The sequence below is a fragment of the Mercenaria mercenaria genome, chromosome 1, assembly GCF_021730395.1.
Source record: "Mercenaria mercenaria strain notata chromosome 1, MADL_Memer_1, whole genome shotgun sequence".
NCBI classification, from domain to species: Eukaryota; Metazoa; Mollusca; class Bivalvia; order Venerida; family Veneridae; genus Mercenaria; species Mercenaria mercenaria.
This window is the reverse complement of record NC_069361.1, coordinates 1,053,564-1,072,369: the sequence shown is the minus strand read 5'-3', so window position 1 is coordinate 1,072,369 and position 18,806 is coordinate 1,053,564. Positions and strand designations below refer to the sequence as shown.

The window sequence follows — 18,806 nt, the reverse complement described above, 5'->3', positions numbered from 1 at the left end:
TGATGAATAGTTCCGGCAAACTTTAATGTGTATTTATTTAAAAAATATATATCAACATTTAAAGGTTAATGAATAGGTAATCTTTTATTCCTTCAATTCATTTTTTATTTTACAAGTAATGTTAGACCAAGGTAGTACGTAAACAAATCTTACTATATTGTACAAGTATTTCTTCTTTCTTAATTTTTTCCGTTTTTAATGTTGTTGTTTTCCGCTATACGCTACCACAATTAAATTATATCCTAAAGTGCATTTTACCGCAAATCACATTCGGTTTTATTTTTATCTTTTTCGAGGAAATATATATAAAGGTACCTTTCTGCCCTCCGGATAATAAAAATGCATTTAAACAGTAATTTATTAAAAACAGCCGCATATTTTTTGTTTATTATAACCAAACAATACTTTCTGACAATAAAAAAAACCGATCTGATGTTATTAGTTTTTATATCGCGACGATGATGACCTAGAATTTACATGATTTAGAACACCATATTTTTCGGGTGCGAACCCATTTTTTTTCCAAGAGATTTACTCCTGTTATCTAAGATGCCATGCTAGCATTTGTCATGGAGACTAGAATCTCCGGCGCAGTTTCCTGTCAGCTCGATTTCAACACTTCCTAATTATGCTGTATCTTAAGAAAATCTTTTAACACTGATATGAAAAATATGGAATCATTGCGACGCGACCGAATCAGATCGTAACAAAGTCGCTAATTGAAAAACGCAAATTCTTTTTTTCCACATTATCCAATTTCGAGTGCGACTTTCATCTTCATATTAAAATGCGCCTCTTTTGATGTGTCCGTTGTTTGACTTATCTGATGGGATAAATCAAATTTATTAGTAGTACCCGTCTACCCTACAAAACAGAGCAAAGATGTCGAACTAAGTTGCGCGAACATGACTTGTTTACGGCGACTGTTATTAACTCCATACAGAAGAGCTCTTTAAATCGTTCTCCAAGGGACGACTGACAAAGCGTATAAATGATGTACACTTCATACTATCCAAATTATATATGACAATCGAAAACGAATGAACGATCAGACTAAAGGCATCATCTTCAATAAACTTCTATCACCTTGCATATTAACATATCAAGCAATAAAAACAACACACTCTGTTAAGCTTTATTCTAGATTTCCCGACAAAATTTAAATTAAACTTCATTTTATAAATTATTTAGTAATCAAACTGCAACTTTTGTCAGTAACAAAAAAAAAATGAACATGAATGAATATGTTACAATATTCCAGATTATTGAAATGCACATACCTTATATTGTTGTATGGCAGACAGATCGACTCGGGCGGAAGATGGATGAAGACGGGAATATATCCGTATTGAAATACTCTACAAGAGAAAACTTAAAATTTAGCAATGTGTCAAAGAATGGGCTGTCATTCCGCCAGGCAACCTGTCAAAGTAAACCTCGGCTAGTTTACGACAGCCACAAAGCAATCTGATGGAATCTGTCATGCTTTACCGTTCTTCGTTTTTCATAATCTATCTGTCTGTTTCGACCTTTAGGCAGGAGGCGGAGTCAGCGCTCTATTGGATATGAATATTTATGTACTGGATTGTGTTTGGATAACATCGGTCTTGTTTTGTTTTTCTTGCTTTTTCACTGAGACAAAACCTTAGGTCAAAATCGAACCATGGAATACTTACAATTAGTGACGGAGAAATAGATCAAAATAAAACGGAAAGAACTAGAAATGTTTATTACGATGGGCTTGCGTTTTTTCCATTTCATAATGGCTTTAGACTCGGTGCTGTATCATTAGAACTCAGGCAAATTGTCTCGAATTTCGGGAACAGTTTTCTTATTAAGGTAAATAGACAGCATACTTGGAGGGGCAAATATAATTATCTTTTCCCGGGAAAAATATTTTCGTCTGCTCGCAGTATTTTCTCATTTGTCTGGAATCAAAGAGTGTCTGTTGCTTGTTTTATATCGAAATAAGGCCATTTCACAAATTCTTAAGGCGGAGAAAATAACAGCCACAAAGATGGAAAACACTTTTGGATAGCGTGATCTTATTTTCTCCTCAAATTATAAGACACCTCTGATGATATAAATTCGTAAAAGCGGCCTTATAAAGGTCTTTACTATCGATTGTGCTGTGGCGTTATTATATCATAGCCCGGAATTATTCCATTCCATGAGAAATGAAGCTATTAGGTGAACTGTATCGATTACAATATTGTCCAAAAATGTTTTGTTCTAATTTAAAAAAGAAATAAAGAAATTCTCGTTTCTGAAAAATGTTTGCAGGAAATGAAATCGAATAAAAAAAAAACAAATATGAAAACAATGTATTTGAGATTTTAGTGGTTATAAATTTGCCTTTGTGCTGGATTGTTTCAGAAAATTAATAAGGAATAATTAATAAATACTGTTTCATATGCTGATAAGTACTTACAGTGTTTTTGATTTATTGATATGTAGCAAAGTGTTATATAACATTACAAAGATGGTGAATTTATATACATGTATAATTAAAACAGTGACATAAAAATTGTTTAGTAATACACGCTATTCAATTGAATAAAAAGTTAAAATATATGATGAATTTACATACCAGTATGTTATATGAACATATGTTTAGCGACAGTTGACAAACATCATACGATTCTTATTTTAACATTTATTTACACTAAAAACATGGTAAGATTATGAATGGATTTTATGCTTTCGTAAATTTTTTTGCACCTCCAATGATTGGAGTTTTCTTTCTTTCAAATAATTTAATTATTTCTTGAGAAGATTTGGCTATTATATCCATATTATTTAAATAGCGAGCACTCGTCTATCAAGTTCTGCCATATCCATTTTCTTATATTATTCTTTTAATTTTCTGTTGTAAAATGTGTGAATAAAATACACAGTAAATCAACAGTTTTTATCAAAGTAGCACAATTTATTTTCCACTATTAAAATATTTGAATGCTACCGATGAAAGACTTAATCTGAAAATTTTATAAGTTACATTCTAAAAAGAACAAAAAAAAAAAAAAGAAAAAGAAAAACACACACACAAAAAAAACGCTCAAACCTTTAATCTGACAATTTTGTGGAAACTTCAGCGCGAAGCTACGGCAACACCGTTTCCTGTATGAGGTTTTTCTCCCATTTTTATTGCGCATAGTAGCCGCACAATCATAGTTATATCTTCACTTTCAATATTTCCAATTACAGAAAAGTTCTATAATTAATGTACGAATTATGTATTGTGATACTATTGTTATCGTCATCTCTCGAACGTATCAGATTGCCTGTTAACCATCATATTTCTGATTTATTGATATCATTGAGCGGTTCTTCTCCTAATGAGAACCAGAAAATAAAGAAAGTTATGCGGTAAATCTTATAAAAATGATCTGTTCAAGAAATGACTTTTGTTTTAATGAGTTTAGCCACCAGGCTTCTCATATGTGGTTAATTTTGAAAATATAATCTTTCCACAATTCTCCGTATTAATTATTTCAGCATGAATTTAATGAGGAAATTCAGAATAAAGAGCAATTTATTTCATAATAATTGATGTATCGTTTTGCAACATATATTTGAGATCTGATTAAAAATGATAAAAATATATAACTCAGACAGAATAATTCAAATACACACAATACAGTGGCTTAATCAAGATTATTTCCTCTAGAATAAGAGAATCCAGAGATTTCTTTTATCTTGCCAGTGTTTTATAATCGCTTATGTTTGAATTGTTTACCACAATATATATCAACAGGTTCATCCAAATGAATGTAATATTTATTCACTTATTTGTTTATTTATTTATTTCTTCATATATATATATATATCACAAGCATCTGCACATAGCCACCCTGTCCACTATGTTTATGAGAGACCAGGATAACAAGCAACATATCAATATTTACAATAATAAAATCTGTTAAAGCATAGAATGCAACCACGCAAAATAATAAAACTAAAGATGCTACTAACCTATGTTAAAGATTACTTAAAATGATTTTTGATTAAATGTTTTTAGCAGAAACATGTTTGAAGATACTTCTCTTGAGAAATCCATGAACCTTTTTAACAATAAAAATAATGTGTAAATTGTTAGAATTTATTTAAACTTTTTAGTTCACTTAACTTTTGTTGTTAGAGATTAACTGAAAACATCAACTCAGTAAAAATACATATTTTACTGTTTAAGGAGCTAATTTCAGTCACAGAGTGAAGGCACATGTTTTTGGTAGATCTATAGAACTTTTGTACAATCAAACCTTAATTTATTTCACAGTAGTTGTAACGTTATATTGACAGTATTTCTGTTATTTCATGTGTTAATAAACTCCTTAATACATAACATATATTATATATCCTTATGTTTATGAACTATTTCTTTCAACAAATTCTATCATTTCTGATGCAACTGAATTATTAAAACTTTGAAAAATACTTCCTAAATTTACAATCTGATCTATTTTAAACAAAAGATTCTGTAGCTCTTCCTGTAGAAGTTTTTTTTTTAATTCAGATATTCGATGTTTTTCTTTCGTATCAATGCTATATTATACTTATTTAGATCAATTTATTTGTAACCCGAGACCAGAATGAATTTATGTTGAAGACATGTGACACTTTATAACCTACCCGTTCGTATATTAACCCTTTCAGAACGTTGGCAATTAACAGATAAATATCGCCATCTGAAATTGTTAAGTAGGAAGAGAGCGATTTAATCGAGTGTTAGTTTTTGATTCCTTGTAAGATAGATAGATATACGAGAAAGGGTGTTAAACTAGCCGCCTTGACTGGAGATTTAACCACCTGACAATAGGGCCAAGATGCAGGTAGGCATTTTAGAGGGTCTGATTACAATAAAATGACACTGCGCAACACCAGTGTACGACGTCATACAGGGGTAGAAATGTCGTTTGGTGAAACTGAAACCGACTTAATAGCCGAAAGGAATTCGAAGGAAACACTTTTTTACAATGTGTCACTGTTTTTCTACCCTAAAAAGCACAAATATTAAAACGATATCGCATAATCTCATCTCTACAACCTATACAGGACATCTAAAAGATATTTAATAATACTAATTACAAAATACTTGCATACGTTTGAATAAGAAAATAAATTACAATAAACAGAAGCATTGCATAGCTGTTACAAAGTAAAATTATTTAAATTACTTTTTTTCAAGTGCTTATGCTGCGGTGAAAAGTAACCAAATATATATCAAACGGTCTGCCAACAAGTAAGAAACAGAAAACATACCTTTTGAAATACATGTGGACTAACATTTCCAGCCTTATAAGCATTTTGTAGATCTAAACCAGTATATAAATAGAGGGTCCAAACTATAATTTAATTTAAACATTTCTAAATGGAAGTGACAATAACACTAAAACGCCGGCATATATTACATTTGTATTGTAGAACCGTTTTATGAAAGTGACGTATTCAGATTTTACTGTCCAAATCGTAATGAACATAAAGAAAGGATAGTTCTAACAACAGAAATAAAGGAAGACAGGGACTAAACCCAGTTGTTGCTGTACATTGGAAGCGACATATACCAAATGCCAATTAACAGCGGACCTGCATGAAAGAATGTGACCAACACGTTCAAATAGCTAATGCTTGCTAATGAGTTTTAAAATATATAACACAGAAGACACAATGACACTAATTAATGCTGCTTTGAGTGGCAGCGCCTGTGACGTCATTTGCATAGAATATCTATAATTTACTGTTTTCTTTGAAAAAGTGTTCTCTAACCGTGTTTGTGCTATTTTCCTCCTGCACGTAGTTTCTTTATTTAAACTACGTTTTATACATATAAAGTCAATTAAATACACGTGCAATGTTTAATGGTTCGTGCTTCCTTTTCATTACTTCTCCCCCGATTTTATCTCGTTTGTTATAACTACTTCTCGCTATTTTCATTAACACATATAATTGCAAGTTAAGTGAATGGTCATTCTTTTGATACATTTTGTTGACCACAACTTCGGTACTTTCAATCTATACTTTTTGATATTGTTGTTAAGATTTTTAGCTGCAGACTGTCAGATGCTTCCAGCCAAGGCTTGTGTTTTCTCTTTGATACTGATGTTTCTTGCATTATGCTATTATAACGTTATTGTCTAATAATAGCTTACAACAATTCTACTGAGGTGTTCTGTAGGAGACAGTATACTAGCAATTGTATTTGTCTCCGTTCTTTTATTTTAGGCAAACTGGTATTGTGGTGAGAGAGCCAAATACGTTGTATTTAGTTGCCATTGTTCTTTACTGCATACAGCTTTCACCTTACTGTCTTGGTAGTACATTTAAAATTAAGAAACTGACTAATTAAGAAAAGACACAAACGATAAAAAGACCAAACGATGGAATGTTGTACTTGTTTTATTAATAAGACTGACGTTAAGTCTGCAATGCAAACTGCACAGCATTGAGATTGCTCCATCACATTATCATCAATATAAATAATAAACAAAACAACAACAACAAACGAAACACAGATCTAATGATAAAAATATCTTGACCTCAACATATCAATTTATGTCTGGCCTGCATCCGCTGTAGGAAAACGTGAAGTTTTATTCCATATTTCAATGATTCTTTAATTCCTGAAAATGAGCTTAATAGATATGAACAGAGACGCAAAAAAGGTAAGGGTAGATTTCCCGGAAATACAGAACACGGCAACTAGTCATATGTTGCAAGGGGACCACCACAAGCTGGATCATATACTAGTAAGGTGTATTTTTGTTTCAGTGTCAGATCCATATACATGCTTTTCTCATCCATATGTGATATGTGTGTAAACTGTTTTGTTCACAAGTGAAATATAGTTTGACCTTACATGATTTTTCAGTCAGTATCTTTTAATTAAATCGTGTTAACACACAGTGTCACGCGCAATTTTATGACGTCATACTGTTAGTAGTTCTGTGTTTTTTTGAGGCATGCTTGTAATATTTTGCACTAGACAAAATGTAAAATCTGGTGTTCACGAGTGATTTTTTTTATCTTATATCTAAAAGATCTAATGTTATTTTATGCCTTTTCAGTGGTTTTAATAAAAAATATATTTACCCACACAATGTCACGCGCAACATCATGACGTTACGATGGCGCAACGGTTGATACGTTTTGAAAATATGTAATAAAGACTTCTTTTTCAACATTTTAATGTGAAGATGGAAGTATATACTAGTATTATATTCTTGTGAGAAATCATATGTATTTATTATAATGTATTTTCCATAAGGATTTTTCATCTTTTTATAACTAATATCATTCGTATATTCTTGATGTTTGTACTCAATGGAAAGATGGAAATGGATATCTTTACATATTAGATACAGTCACAAAAATGGGTCCACCATATTTGTCTTTATATAACTTGAAAAGTCTGCTTTGCTTTTCATTATGTATGAATATAGGTATTGAAATAAAAGTTGGAAGAACTGGATGAAGAAACAAGTAAATGATGTAGATTTCTAGGGGTTTAGTGATGTGTTTATTTGTCCGCGACAAAACCTACTTCGACATATTATCAAAAATCATTTTAATGATGAATTAGTTCAACGTAATAAAGCTTTGAATTAACACATCTTATGACAAAGTGAATCGAAAGAAACATATCAAAGCAAAACTTACAGACGATCATATTTTTTGTTGTCTCTTCGATATGTGATAGTAATTCCATTAACACAAATGTGTATACTACAGCAGTTGAACCTGAACAGTTCATTAAATAAATTGTTTCTTAACTTTTCCGCTTTGGGTTTCGAAAAACAACTTCTCTTTCAAGAAGAATACAATTTGATGTATTTACAGAAATACATTTGTATGATTTGATTTAACGAATTAATACAATATCTCCCATGGCACCAGTTTTGTTTGTGTCTGTCATTTCCTACAAGGAAACTAGACTAAATTTACTGTTTACCCGCTTAATGGTATAACCTAATGCAATTTTGTTGAAGACCTTAGTGACCACATCTTTAGATATTAATATTTGTATAGTCTCCATTTTTGTTTACATTTTCGGCGCGTGCGCGATATTAGAAGCTTTCATTTAAGGCACGTATATCTAGTTTTGTATCAGGGGGTCAAGTGTCAAGTGAAGAAAATCAGATGCTGATATCGATCATATCTGTATCGCAATCAATGAATAATATATCTCCAGATCAAGCAGCTCCAAATTCGGTCATATACTCCTCGTTTGGCGTCAGCCAGAAAAGAATCACAAACAGCTGATGTGATATAAAATGACTTCTATACGACATTGTCGACGACAAGGAGTTTCTATAATCTCCATAAAACTGTAAAAGGGCGATAAACTAGCTTATTAATGATGGGAGTCGATAAAATTTCAAGTGAACATTTCAGTTTTTGTGCTTTTAGAGCCTAGAAAGAAATCTATAGTCTATTTCTTTGTCTGTTAGTCTCTCTTGCGAAGTGTTGGGCTTTCTCAGGACATTGATCGACTAAAGGGTTCAAAAGCTTAATTTGAATCATTAAATTTTGACACCATTTGTAGAACAGTAGCGCGAACTAGCAACATTAAAGGCGTATAAAATGATGATTAAACTATCTGTGTTTTATTTTAGATATAAAATATTTATGTCAGACATGATACCTTGCATATTATATTTCATGATGTTACAAAGACATCGGTTGCCGTTATGCGCCAGCTGTGTTGACATTAAATGTATTTTTGTGATTTTTGTTTGCCTAACAAGAAGGTGGGAATCGATGTTCATTTAATTAAGTCTTCTCGTCAGTTATTAGACTCGGCGCAAAACATGATTTTATTACTAAAAAGCAAAAACTATTTTTAAAAAGAGGAGAAAAAAACTTCCTTTCAAAACGTTCTGTATTTCTAACATGTAGAAAACGTATTTGGAATCAGCATAGAAAGACAGTACAAGACCTAGGTGATCGGATGTAGGTGAAACATTTTCTACCTCATTAGTTTATCATCTTATTATATTTATCGTTTGTAATCATTTCTATGAAAATTTGCTTCGGTGATGCATATGTAGTAGAAATCGCAATACAACACTACAATTAAAATAGAATATGGTCATATCGCAATGGGAATAGGTTAACTTTAGTACCCGTAAACGTGTTGTTTTGTAACTAGTACTGAAGAGGCAAAACTAGCGGTCGAAACTAACCATGTAGCATCATGAGTGGACAAGTTCCTGTTAAATATGTATCAGGAAAAAATGGCATGCCTCCTATAATACTTATTTGACAGATAAGCACTTGCAAGTTATTATGTGTTTGCTATCAAGTGTCCTTTCTTGTTTGTAGAATTTTACAAAATCTCGACGAATGTTGTATTTGCTTATTTTACACTATTTATTGATGCCAAATTCATTATTGCATATCTTATTTTCGTTTTGTCAAGTAAAAATATTAAGAAAATTTCCCGAGTGATCAAAACGTAGACAATGACACGTCTTCAAATGACTTAAAGTAATGAACTTCTTCTGTTGTTTTGAAAATATTTCACCAAACCTGTTAAATGATATACTCTTTGAAAGTTCCTTAACTGATAATGCTTCACTTACATTTATTCCTTAAGTGAAGAATTATGCCAGGAACAATCGATTATATACAAGTCAAGTAAACACAATAAGTTGTAACTTATCAGGCGTATATATATCAGTTTTAAAGCAGTAACTATTCATTATAATATTTTACTACTGAATTTCGTCGTCGCAGCAACGAGAATGTCTTCAAATAATGGAGATAGATCAACTTGATTTTGGGGAAATTGAATTTTATTCCGACTCACAGAGCAACATAAATTTAAGGATATAATATATAGCTTTCTTATAAAATAGACTTCATTTATTTCAAGGTAAATTCTAATTACAACGTGATGAATGAGTTATTTATCCCTAGATTAATGAAAACTTGTCCTACAAATAAGAAATATTTGTAACACACATATAACTAATGAATTACATGTTAAAAAAGCAAAGTATCGTTCCCGTTTGTATGAGCAAATTTTTATTACAAATCAGGGTACATAAAGACAGTTAGCTGGAAATGTAGATTTAAGCATCTTGTACATTTTTGGTGAATGAATTTTCATAATAATATTTATACTACTATAAAAGTTATTGATTGTATATACTTCATTTTGATGAATATATAAGAAATACTTTAAATTTCACAACAGCATGGACGGAGTTCAGAATGCAGATTATACTACTGTAGAAGACAGACCTAAACAATCTAAAGCCGCTGAAATTTTACGCCCATCTTACAAAGAGAACAATGAAAGATATTTAGATTAACTGTTAATGAAATATTAGACGTAAATGAACCAACTTGTTTCAATTGTTCGGACTGTTTTGAAGATGAAAAACATGTTTTACTAAATTGTCTATTATATTCATCTGTAAGGGAGGGATTGTATACACATATTAGAAGAAATTTAAATGATTTTGATAATTTATCTGATGAGGAGAAATTCTGTGTATTATTCACTGACACAAATATAGTAAAGTACACAGCCAAAGCCTGTTTTAATATTCTAAAACATAGAAATTTTTTATTGTATTGTGAATAATGTCAATAATATTTTAACATTGTCAGTTGTAGTTTAGGAAAATAGTATGAGGGAACATTGAATCAATCTGCAAATATATATCAAATCTGATCAGATACAACCTACATATTATAAAAGATTTATTAACAAAACTGTTTCTTATTCATGTCTTAAAGCAGTTTTTAACTTTATTTGGTCACAGATAGATTCAAAATTTCCTTACAGCATCTATCTGCAGTTAGTCACAGATGGAGTCACAGTTTCCTCATGTTTTTTATGTAAGCAAACCTTTTGAAGATATACCTACTTATAATGAATTCAATAGTTTTATGTCAGTGACTTAGTCATCTTACTAAATATTAGGTTTTAGAATATGTAAATGTATAAAACTGTATAGATCAAATTGTCTCTTATTTATTTCTGTATAGAAAGGCATACGTATTTTCAAAATATTTTAATAATGTACTGTTATATCATGCTGTATGTATGAAGAGACATAGATAAACCATTTGACTTGACTTTTGACTTGACTTGTTAATAACATTTAAGACATCTTGTCCATATTTCGGGATTTTAACATCGTTTATTCTAAAGTAGTCAGCATCTTCACCTCGTATGTGTTTAGGATTTATTCCATGTTTGTGGATAAACACTAATTGAAAATATTTTATCAAAACAATTTCTTTAAGTTTCTGTCATTGTTAACACATTTGATACAGATATAGAATAAGTTTTAGTATTATATTAAATGGTACCGCTAGATGCGTGTTGAGTGCATTGCTATGATATATCCAAATCTTGTTTACTAGTACATTCAAATAGAACAGTGAGTGAGTTGGGTTTTACGGCGAATCGACACAAATGGTCATACATCGCCGAGAAGAAGTCATATTGCAAACGCCACACAAATAGAACAGAGTAATAGACCATTACCCAAACAGAGTAATAGACCATTACCCAATATATATTATATATTTCAATATTCAGTTTAAAAAAAAACAACATGAAACACTGTATATTATATAATAATGTCCATTCAATTTAGAAATTTATGAGACATTTTAAAAGTTGGCGATAAGATTAAACACAACATTTGAAGTAATCAATTTATAAAAAAATATATAAAAGAACAGTTTACAGTATAATTGAATATTGAGATTATTATAGTATAAACGTATAAGCAATATACAATAATGTATAATTAGAATATGTATGTTATGAGAAAAGATATGAAGTACCAATCTTCTCAATCTTGTAAAACAGTACTGTTAGCAAATATAGTATTAGAAATGTAATGTAGCCGTTTTCCATTGTGCATTTTGTATACTAGTATATGCTATCATACTGCTGATGTTTCCCGCTATTGTGGGACTTATGCATTTATTATAAATAAAATCTTGAAAATCTTGAAATCTTGCATATTTCTTACCCCTTTAGGGGATTGTCGACAACTAAATCTTTCCAGTCCTGGTTTGTATGTCGGCTGTAGATTAAACTGGAAGGTTAAAGAATAAAAATAAGCATATGTAATATCCATTGCATAAAACTCACTTAAAGGAGAAAATGTTATTATATTTTAAATAAAATAAAAAGTTCACCTGACAATTAATTACAGAATATTATAGATTTACAATGTTTTTGTTTGTCGTGTGTGATTTTTTTTAGAAATCGTTTTGTTGGTATTATTTGCGAAAATTACCAATACGAGTTACTTGATATATGATGATGTCAGTAAATAATATATTAATGAAATAAGGAATCTACAGAAATCGAAATATTTATTTTATACTTATTGCATCTAAATTCATTATGGATAATTTGTTAAAACTAGCATGTTGGACTAATTTGGACTCGTCACTGTTGGCAGCATCGAGTTCCTTCTATAGAAGGTATATGTACAGGTTATGTCTCTGTTTTAAATTAGGTTCAGTTTTTGAGAATATCGTCATAATGGCATTCAGCAAAACAATTTGCTTTTTTTATTTAAAAACACAGATACAAAATCCTTTGCTTTTCATGCTTGCCATTTCCGAAGACAATGCGTGCATCACCACTGACGTCAACATTCTTTCCTTTTTATTATGAATTCAGATTTAATACCAAGTTTCTGCATGCTACTCTGCCAGAATCATTCTGCCATTTATTGTTTTAAAATGGTGTCTATTTATTTGTAACCCATCTGACCGTAATGAAAGTCCAAGTAACTTCCATAATGGATATAATGGACCATTCAAAAAATGCCACATAAAATAGTCCCAAAATGTTTGACAGTTAGTCGTACAACAACAGCCCATGACAGCGACATGATGCCCATATTCTTTTGCCATTTTTTATTTTAATGAAAATATGCAAATGTATTTTGTAATGCAATAACGACCGTAATGTCTATGATTGGTCATTTTGCAATGTAATTATAGTCATTTATCCGTAAAGTCCTTCCACGTGACAATTATTCTGTTGTGCGTACAAGCTTTCTTGTCAAATTCAAGATGATGTATCTAAAGAAGGAACTTGATATCGCCTGCAAAAACCCATCTACGGAATGCCCATTATTTCAAGCAGTGTGCTATTTGTAAAACTGGTTCTTCGGATATTTAAGACGCAGGTGAAAAAACATTGTAAAAGCCCTAAACGCCGTGGGAAATGGGGATCTATTTCCTAATGCCAGATTTTTAACAGAAGAGGGAGGAATTTTCATCAAACCTCTTGCATACAAAATATTCTAAACAACAGAAAACACAAATTTGTCCAAACTGTGTTTGTCTCGCTGAATGTAATGGAGACGTCTTGAATTACAGAAAACTAAGTTCCCGCACGGAAAGAATAGTCCTGTCCTTTATTAAACCATCAGTCAAAGTGTTAATGCTGACGGGAAAGAAAGACGTCTGCGACAACTGTTTTGTTTCATGATTTGTTGAAATCACATGGTATTTTCTCTCTTTTTGTTCTATATTTTTCAAAGCTTGTAAAACAAATCGATATGAATAAAATATTGAATGCTTAAAATTACTGCTTGTTTTGAATGTGCATTTAACTGGATACAAACATACAAAAGGAAAGTGATTTACTTTATGTAAATAGTTTGGAAAAACGGTTTTGTCATAGTGTTACTGGAGTAATAGGTATTAAAGTATAAGGCTGATAGAGACTGTACTGTTTCAGACTACTGGATGAAGAAAAGGTGGCAGCGTTTTGGGAACTTTGTTATCAGAAAAAGAAATCAATGTGAGATCAGTTTCGAATTTTAGCTCAATCGTCACGACTTCTCGCCAGACTACGTGATATTTTGCGAGATTTATAGTAAACGTTATCTTAGGAATGGGTGCCTCGACTCCGAGACGCGCTGAAATTCTAGCGTTCCGTACTATTGCATATCTTGTAAACACAGGGTATCTGTCGCTTGAACAACATTAAAAAGATTTAGGGCATATTTTGGTTTCTCTGCCATGATAATTTTGGAATCATATTGCCCATTACATTTTATCTAGGATTTTTATTTCCCTAAGATCGACCTTTGTAATTAACACGGTACTGATATGTCTCTGTGTGTAAATAAACAAGCATACAGGGTACAGTAACATTGTCCAGATGTTGCTTTATTTTTTTCTGGTAGTAAATGACAGAGTATAATAGCTCTGTTCTTTTTTTCGTGTGGCGAGTTTTAAAAAAAATGTACTAGATTTTTTTTTTTTGGAAAATATGAAGTAAAGAGGCTTTGCTTCCGCCAACTTGTGTGTATGTCTTTTTAGCTACTTTGATCAGTTTTCTTGTTTTCTAGACCGCGGTCTTGCAATATGGTTATTCCTATTGGTATCTTTGTCTTGGATGTTTCAGCTTATTACCTAAGCACAGGAAGGGAATATTGGACTACAATAACTAAACCTATTCACTATAGCAAAACAATACTAGTAAACATTTCTTAGATTTGCTGTTTTGTGTCTAAAACATATTTAAAGGGCATAAAAGATATTAGGAATTAAAGTATAAAACAGAAAACACGCAGGCGTTTTTTTTTTTTTTGCCAAGCGTCGAGACAAAATACTTTTTGTCTTATACAATTTTCATTAACAACTGCCTGATTGCCTTTCAGTTCTTGCCTGTAATCTTGTTGCTCTCTCACTGGTCTGGAACCATTTATCTCTGGAATGCCTTTAGCCTCATAGATCAGTCCATCACCCCATTGACACAAATTATCAATGCAGATTTGACCATCAATTTTCCGTGGAACACTTCTGATATTATTCCAAATATTGCTAAATGTTCCCTTGTGATGGGTGTTTGCATTTCACACTGAATACCGCGTTTTGGCACGTGCTCGTCGACTGGAAAATACATTTTCGTTAATCAAAGGACATTTTGAATGTAGGCCTTATGTTCAGATTAAGTTCAAACAGCACCAAGAAGCATGCAAGAAGTTCCGTTTATCCGAAAGATTCCTAATTTGGTCCTTACAACACAAGTTGAAAAACACGGAAAATCTTGGAATTTCTTGTTTTCTGTTTATGACACTTGTATTTTATATTAGTTAAGATTTGTCAGACATTATGATTTATTGTTGTAATTGTGTAAGTTTGATTTGCGGAGTTATTTTCACCTGTATTTTATATTAGTATTGCAGAGAATAGAAATTGAAAGTTATTGCAATCTCTTTTGATTTACGCCGTCAATAGTCTGTACTGCATTTATCAAAGCTAAGATATCTCAAAAACCAAACATCATTAAGCTTTGAAAAGATATTTTTGTTTACAGTGTTTTCATGAAATCGTGTCGACCTGCCGATTAAACTTCGATCATGCTTTGGGTACTATTTGGACATATCCAATTTCTGGCTTTAAATCAATGCTAGCTTTGATGACGATAAGCTTGGTTTTAAGTGTCGGCAGGTATTTATACTCGCTCCAGACAGAAGTGATACGTACCTGTCAACGCCGGCAAAGAATTTATTTTATAATACGCGAACAAGTCTGTTATCAGTGGACAGCATACCTATGGTATGGACGGGCAGCTCGACATGGGGTCAATACAGGTTACCACGTAGCGTAAAAAACTTGAAGCTGGATAACATGCGGGTGAATTATGGTCAGTTCTGGTGTCAGTTTTACACACTTTTCACGATTGACCACCGGTTTATTTTATACTAAAACCAAACAACATCCCAGATGGAGTGTATAAATTATAGAAAATCGAGTTCGATCAGTAAAGTTTGTATAAAAGTGAGGTATATTGTTGCTTCGTTTGCAAAGTGTTTTTAAAGTTTTTTTTTTTTTCGTGAAATTTGGTTTGATTTTTTGTACCTTGTGTTTAAAGACCACCTATGTGGAGGACAAAAAGTGGTCTCTTAACACAAATAGTCATTAGAAACATTGTTTTTTTTTGTTTTTTTTTGTTGTTGTTTTTTTTTTGTCTTTTAATGCATGTGGTCTCTTAACAGATGTGGACTTTTAAGCCAGTATAACTGTAGAAGGAATATTTTCTTATTTTCAGTCTAAAAAGTGCGGTGTTTATTCTTAAATAATACTGCCTTATAGTATTTTTGATTCGATTCTGAAAAAAATGGCCAAGGAAAATCACACATCAAAACATGTCTTTTAATAAACCGGCACTATAACACTATATCAGGTCCCGGTTTATTGTAGTTCATTAAATTTTCATGAATTATTGAATAAAGAGATTATTACTCGCGGCAACATCAAAGATAGTGTATTTTTATTGACTTATTTCAGTATTGATATTATACTGATAGTGTGAATTATTCAAGTAGTTGTTAATATGTTTCCGAATTAATGCATGTTTCATGACAATCTTAAAAACTTTTATCATGTTTATTCTAGTTTTAATCACAGAATGGAGAAATCTAGGGTCTGCTAAAGGGATTTATTTGTTGTCAGATAATTGTTCCACTTGTAATTGGTTTTTGTAATATATAGACGTATAGAAAATAGTTACATAGTTACAATAATACATTTTTAAGAGGTATTTTTGAAAAACTCCCGATTTGAATGATTTTATTTAGGCTTCATTGCAGGTCCAGCAATGTAAAAAGCATATTTTTTTACAAAATGTTAAAATTTCAATAACGGTATGTTTCATTTCTGATGCATGTTATTGTATATATACAGAAATATGATATAAGTTATCATTTATATAGTTTATATATCATTGTTTTTTTTTTTTAATTTTCTTTACTTAAAAATACTGTCAATAAGCTGTACTTATTTAACTCAAACTATTTATCTCATTCATTTTGTAATAATTTATCCAATGAGCATCTTGACCTAAAATATTTTATCTGTAGAGATTTAATTCAAATGTATAAATCCTCAACAACTGTATTTACTTTTACTAAATACGTGTATATGAATTAAGTATGCATATAGAGATATATTCAGCAGTAAGAGTTGATTGTTAAAAAACATAGGAGTACTCATTTTTTACTGTATTTATCTATACATGTATACAGTGTGTACTATTTTAAAATTTAATGCATAGTACTGTACATACACATAAACTTGTTAATTTCATGTTTTACATAAACTATACGAAGTAACTGTTCATGTTTTTAAATATGAAATTTTATCTAATATACCTTAAACTTTGATACAAGATGAACTGAACATACAGTTTCAAGTTTGAAATATAAAATATGAATTAGCAACCCTTGTTTGCTTGCCACTTATTTGCATCGTGTTCAGTTTGTTGCAGAAAATTCAATTAATTATAGACAATGTACATGGTGTTGTTTTTGCATTATATTCTATAATCAATATTTTCACACCTTGTAATTGAAATGAAAACACTGAGATGAAACGGAGCGGTCAATAAATTATTAGCAATATGTTTCCATCTGTCTTTAAGAAGCACTAAGTTCGCCGAAGCATCGCATTGATAGTCATCTAATTTATTACATATTGCTTGTCTTTTACCATTGTTTCTTTTAATCTAGGCAACCATGCAAAACGGCATTGCAGAAGCCAAAGTGTTATAAATTTGTCAACTTATAACCATGCACGTGTATCAAGTACTAAAATGAAAGAAACGGAAAACGCCAAAACTATAATTTTGATTAATTGTTAACTTGTTGTTGATATTTACTGTGATGGTAATCTTTAAATAACATTATTGTTCATGATTTTCTTTTGTTCTAGAGTTCATCAGTATGCATTTTGTAATAATAGTTGTATGAAGTGTTGCAGGATAGAATTAAGACTAGAATCGTTTTTGTGTTTGTAGATTGGCTTCATCTCGGTACGCCCGTTGATAAAAATCGAGACGTGTCATATTAAGGCGGTGTCCGTCCCTTTGTCCGTCCATAAACTGTCATGTTTTCTTGATATAAGTCAGGAGATGCGTATAGTGTTTTTAACTACCGGTATACAATTATATCATTTTATAGATACAGGAGACTCGGCCAAAGTGTCAGTCGGACTGCCATCAAACTTTAGTTAATATGACTGGCCATCTTTTGGCGAGCTGTAATTGAAGAGAGAACATTTTCGTGGAGAAGAACCGGTGCCAGAACGCCAAGAACATGTTCATGGAGAAGAACCGATGCCAGAACGCCAAGAACATGTTCGTGGAAACGAACCGGTGCCAGAACGCCAAGAACATGTTCGTGGAAAAGCGGTGCCAGAACGCCAAGAACATGTTCGTGAAAATGAACCGGTGCCAGAACGCCAAGAACATGTTCGTGGCAACGAACCGGTGCCAGAACGCCAAGAACATGTTTGTGGAAACGAAACGGTGCCAGAACGCCAAGAACATGTTCGTGGAGAAGAACCGGTGCTAGAACGCCAAGAACATGTTCGTGGAAACGAACCGGTGCCAGAACGCCAAGAACATGTTCGTGGAGAAGAACCGGTGCTAGAACGCTAAGAACATGTGCCAAGAACACTGTACGCGGAACAAAATGTCACACTACATTAAGGTTAATGTGAGAAGAACAAAGATGGCACGAAGTTGAAAGAAATGTCAAATTTGGACGATTATAAACTACCGTTCATTAAATGGTACAAAAATGTCGCAATTTCTTACACTAGTTCTTCAGGCAAGACTCCCCGAGAACGTGGTTCGACTCTAATCACGTATTAAAAAGGAAGTACACCCGATACATCCATGTAATGTTGATATGCAATAATGATTCGACACAGTGAGTTTTGTCAATTCACTTATCACAAGTGTAATTTCTTTTTTTTTCCCATTTTTATTCCACAAAAGTATATACAAGCAATTAATACAC

At 31.7% G+C, this 18,806-nt stretch overlaps 2 protein-coding genes across 3 annotated transcripts in view; one reads left to right on the top strand and one right to left on the bottom strand.

Moving 5' to 3' along the window:
* Positions 1 to 7,674, bottom strand: part of LOC123545201 (homeobox protein Meis1-like) — a 153,572-nt gene extending 145,898 nt beyond the window's left edge. The window contains exons 1-2 of one of the 2 annotated variants that reach the window (XM_045331546.2): positions 7,657 to 7,674; positions 1,281 to 1,358 (exon numbers count right to left, since the gene is read on the bottom strand). The gene's annotated coding sequence lies outside the window, so the exon portion shown is untranslated. Of the gene's footprint in view, positions 1 to 1,280; positions 1,472 to 7,656 lie in introns of those variants that run through there. The other variant, XM_045331544.2, reaches the window with a different exon arrangement.
* Positions 7,675 to 18,118: 10,444 nt separating this feature from the next.
* On the top strand, positions 18,119 to 18,442 carry LOC128547991 (variant surface antigen F-like). The gene has a single exon (XM_053522157.1). The coding sequence runs from the start codon at positions 18,119 to 18,121 to the stop codon at positions 18,440 to 18,442; it is 324 nt and encodes a 107-aa protein (XP_053378132.1).
* The last annotated feature ends 364 nt before the right edge of the window (positions 18,443 to 18,806 follow it).

Excerpts from the sequence above, each read along its gene's own strand:
- LOC128547991 (XM_053522157.1), top strand. The coding sequence starts at position 18,119 with ATGCCAGAACGCCAAGAACATGTTCGTGGAAACGAACCGGTGCCAGAA.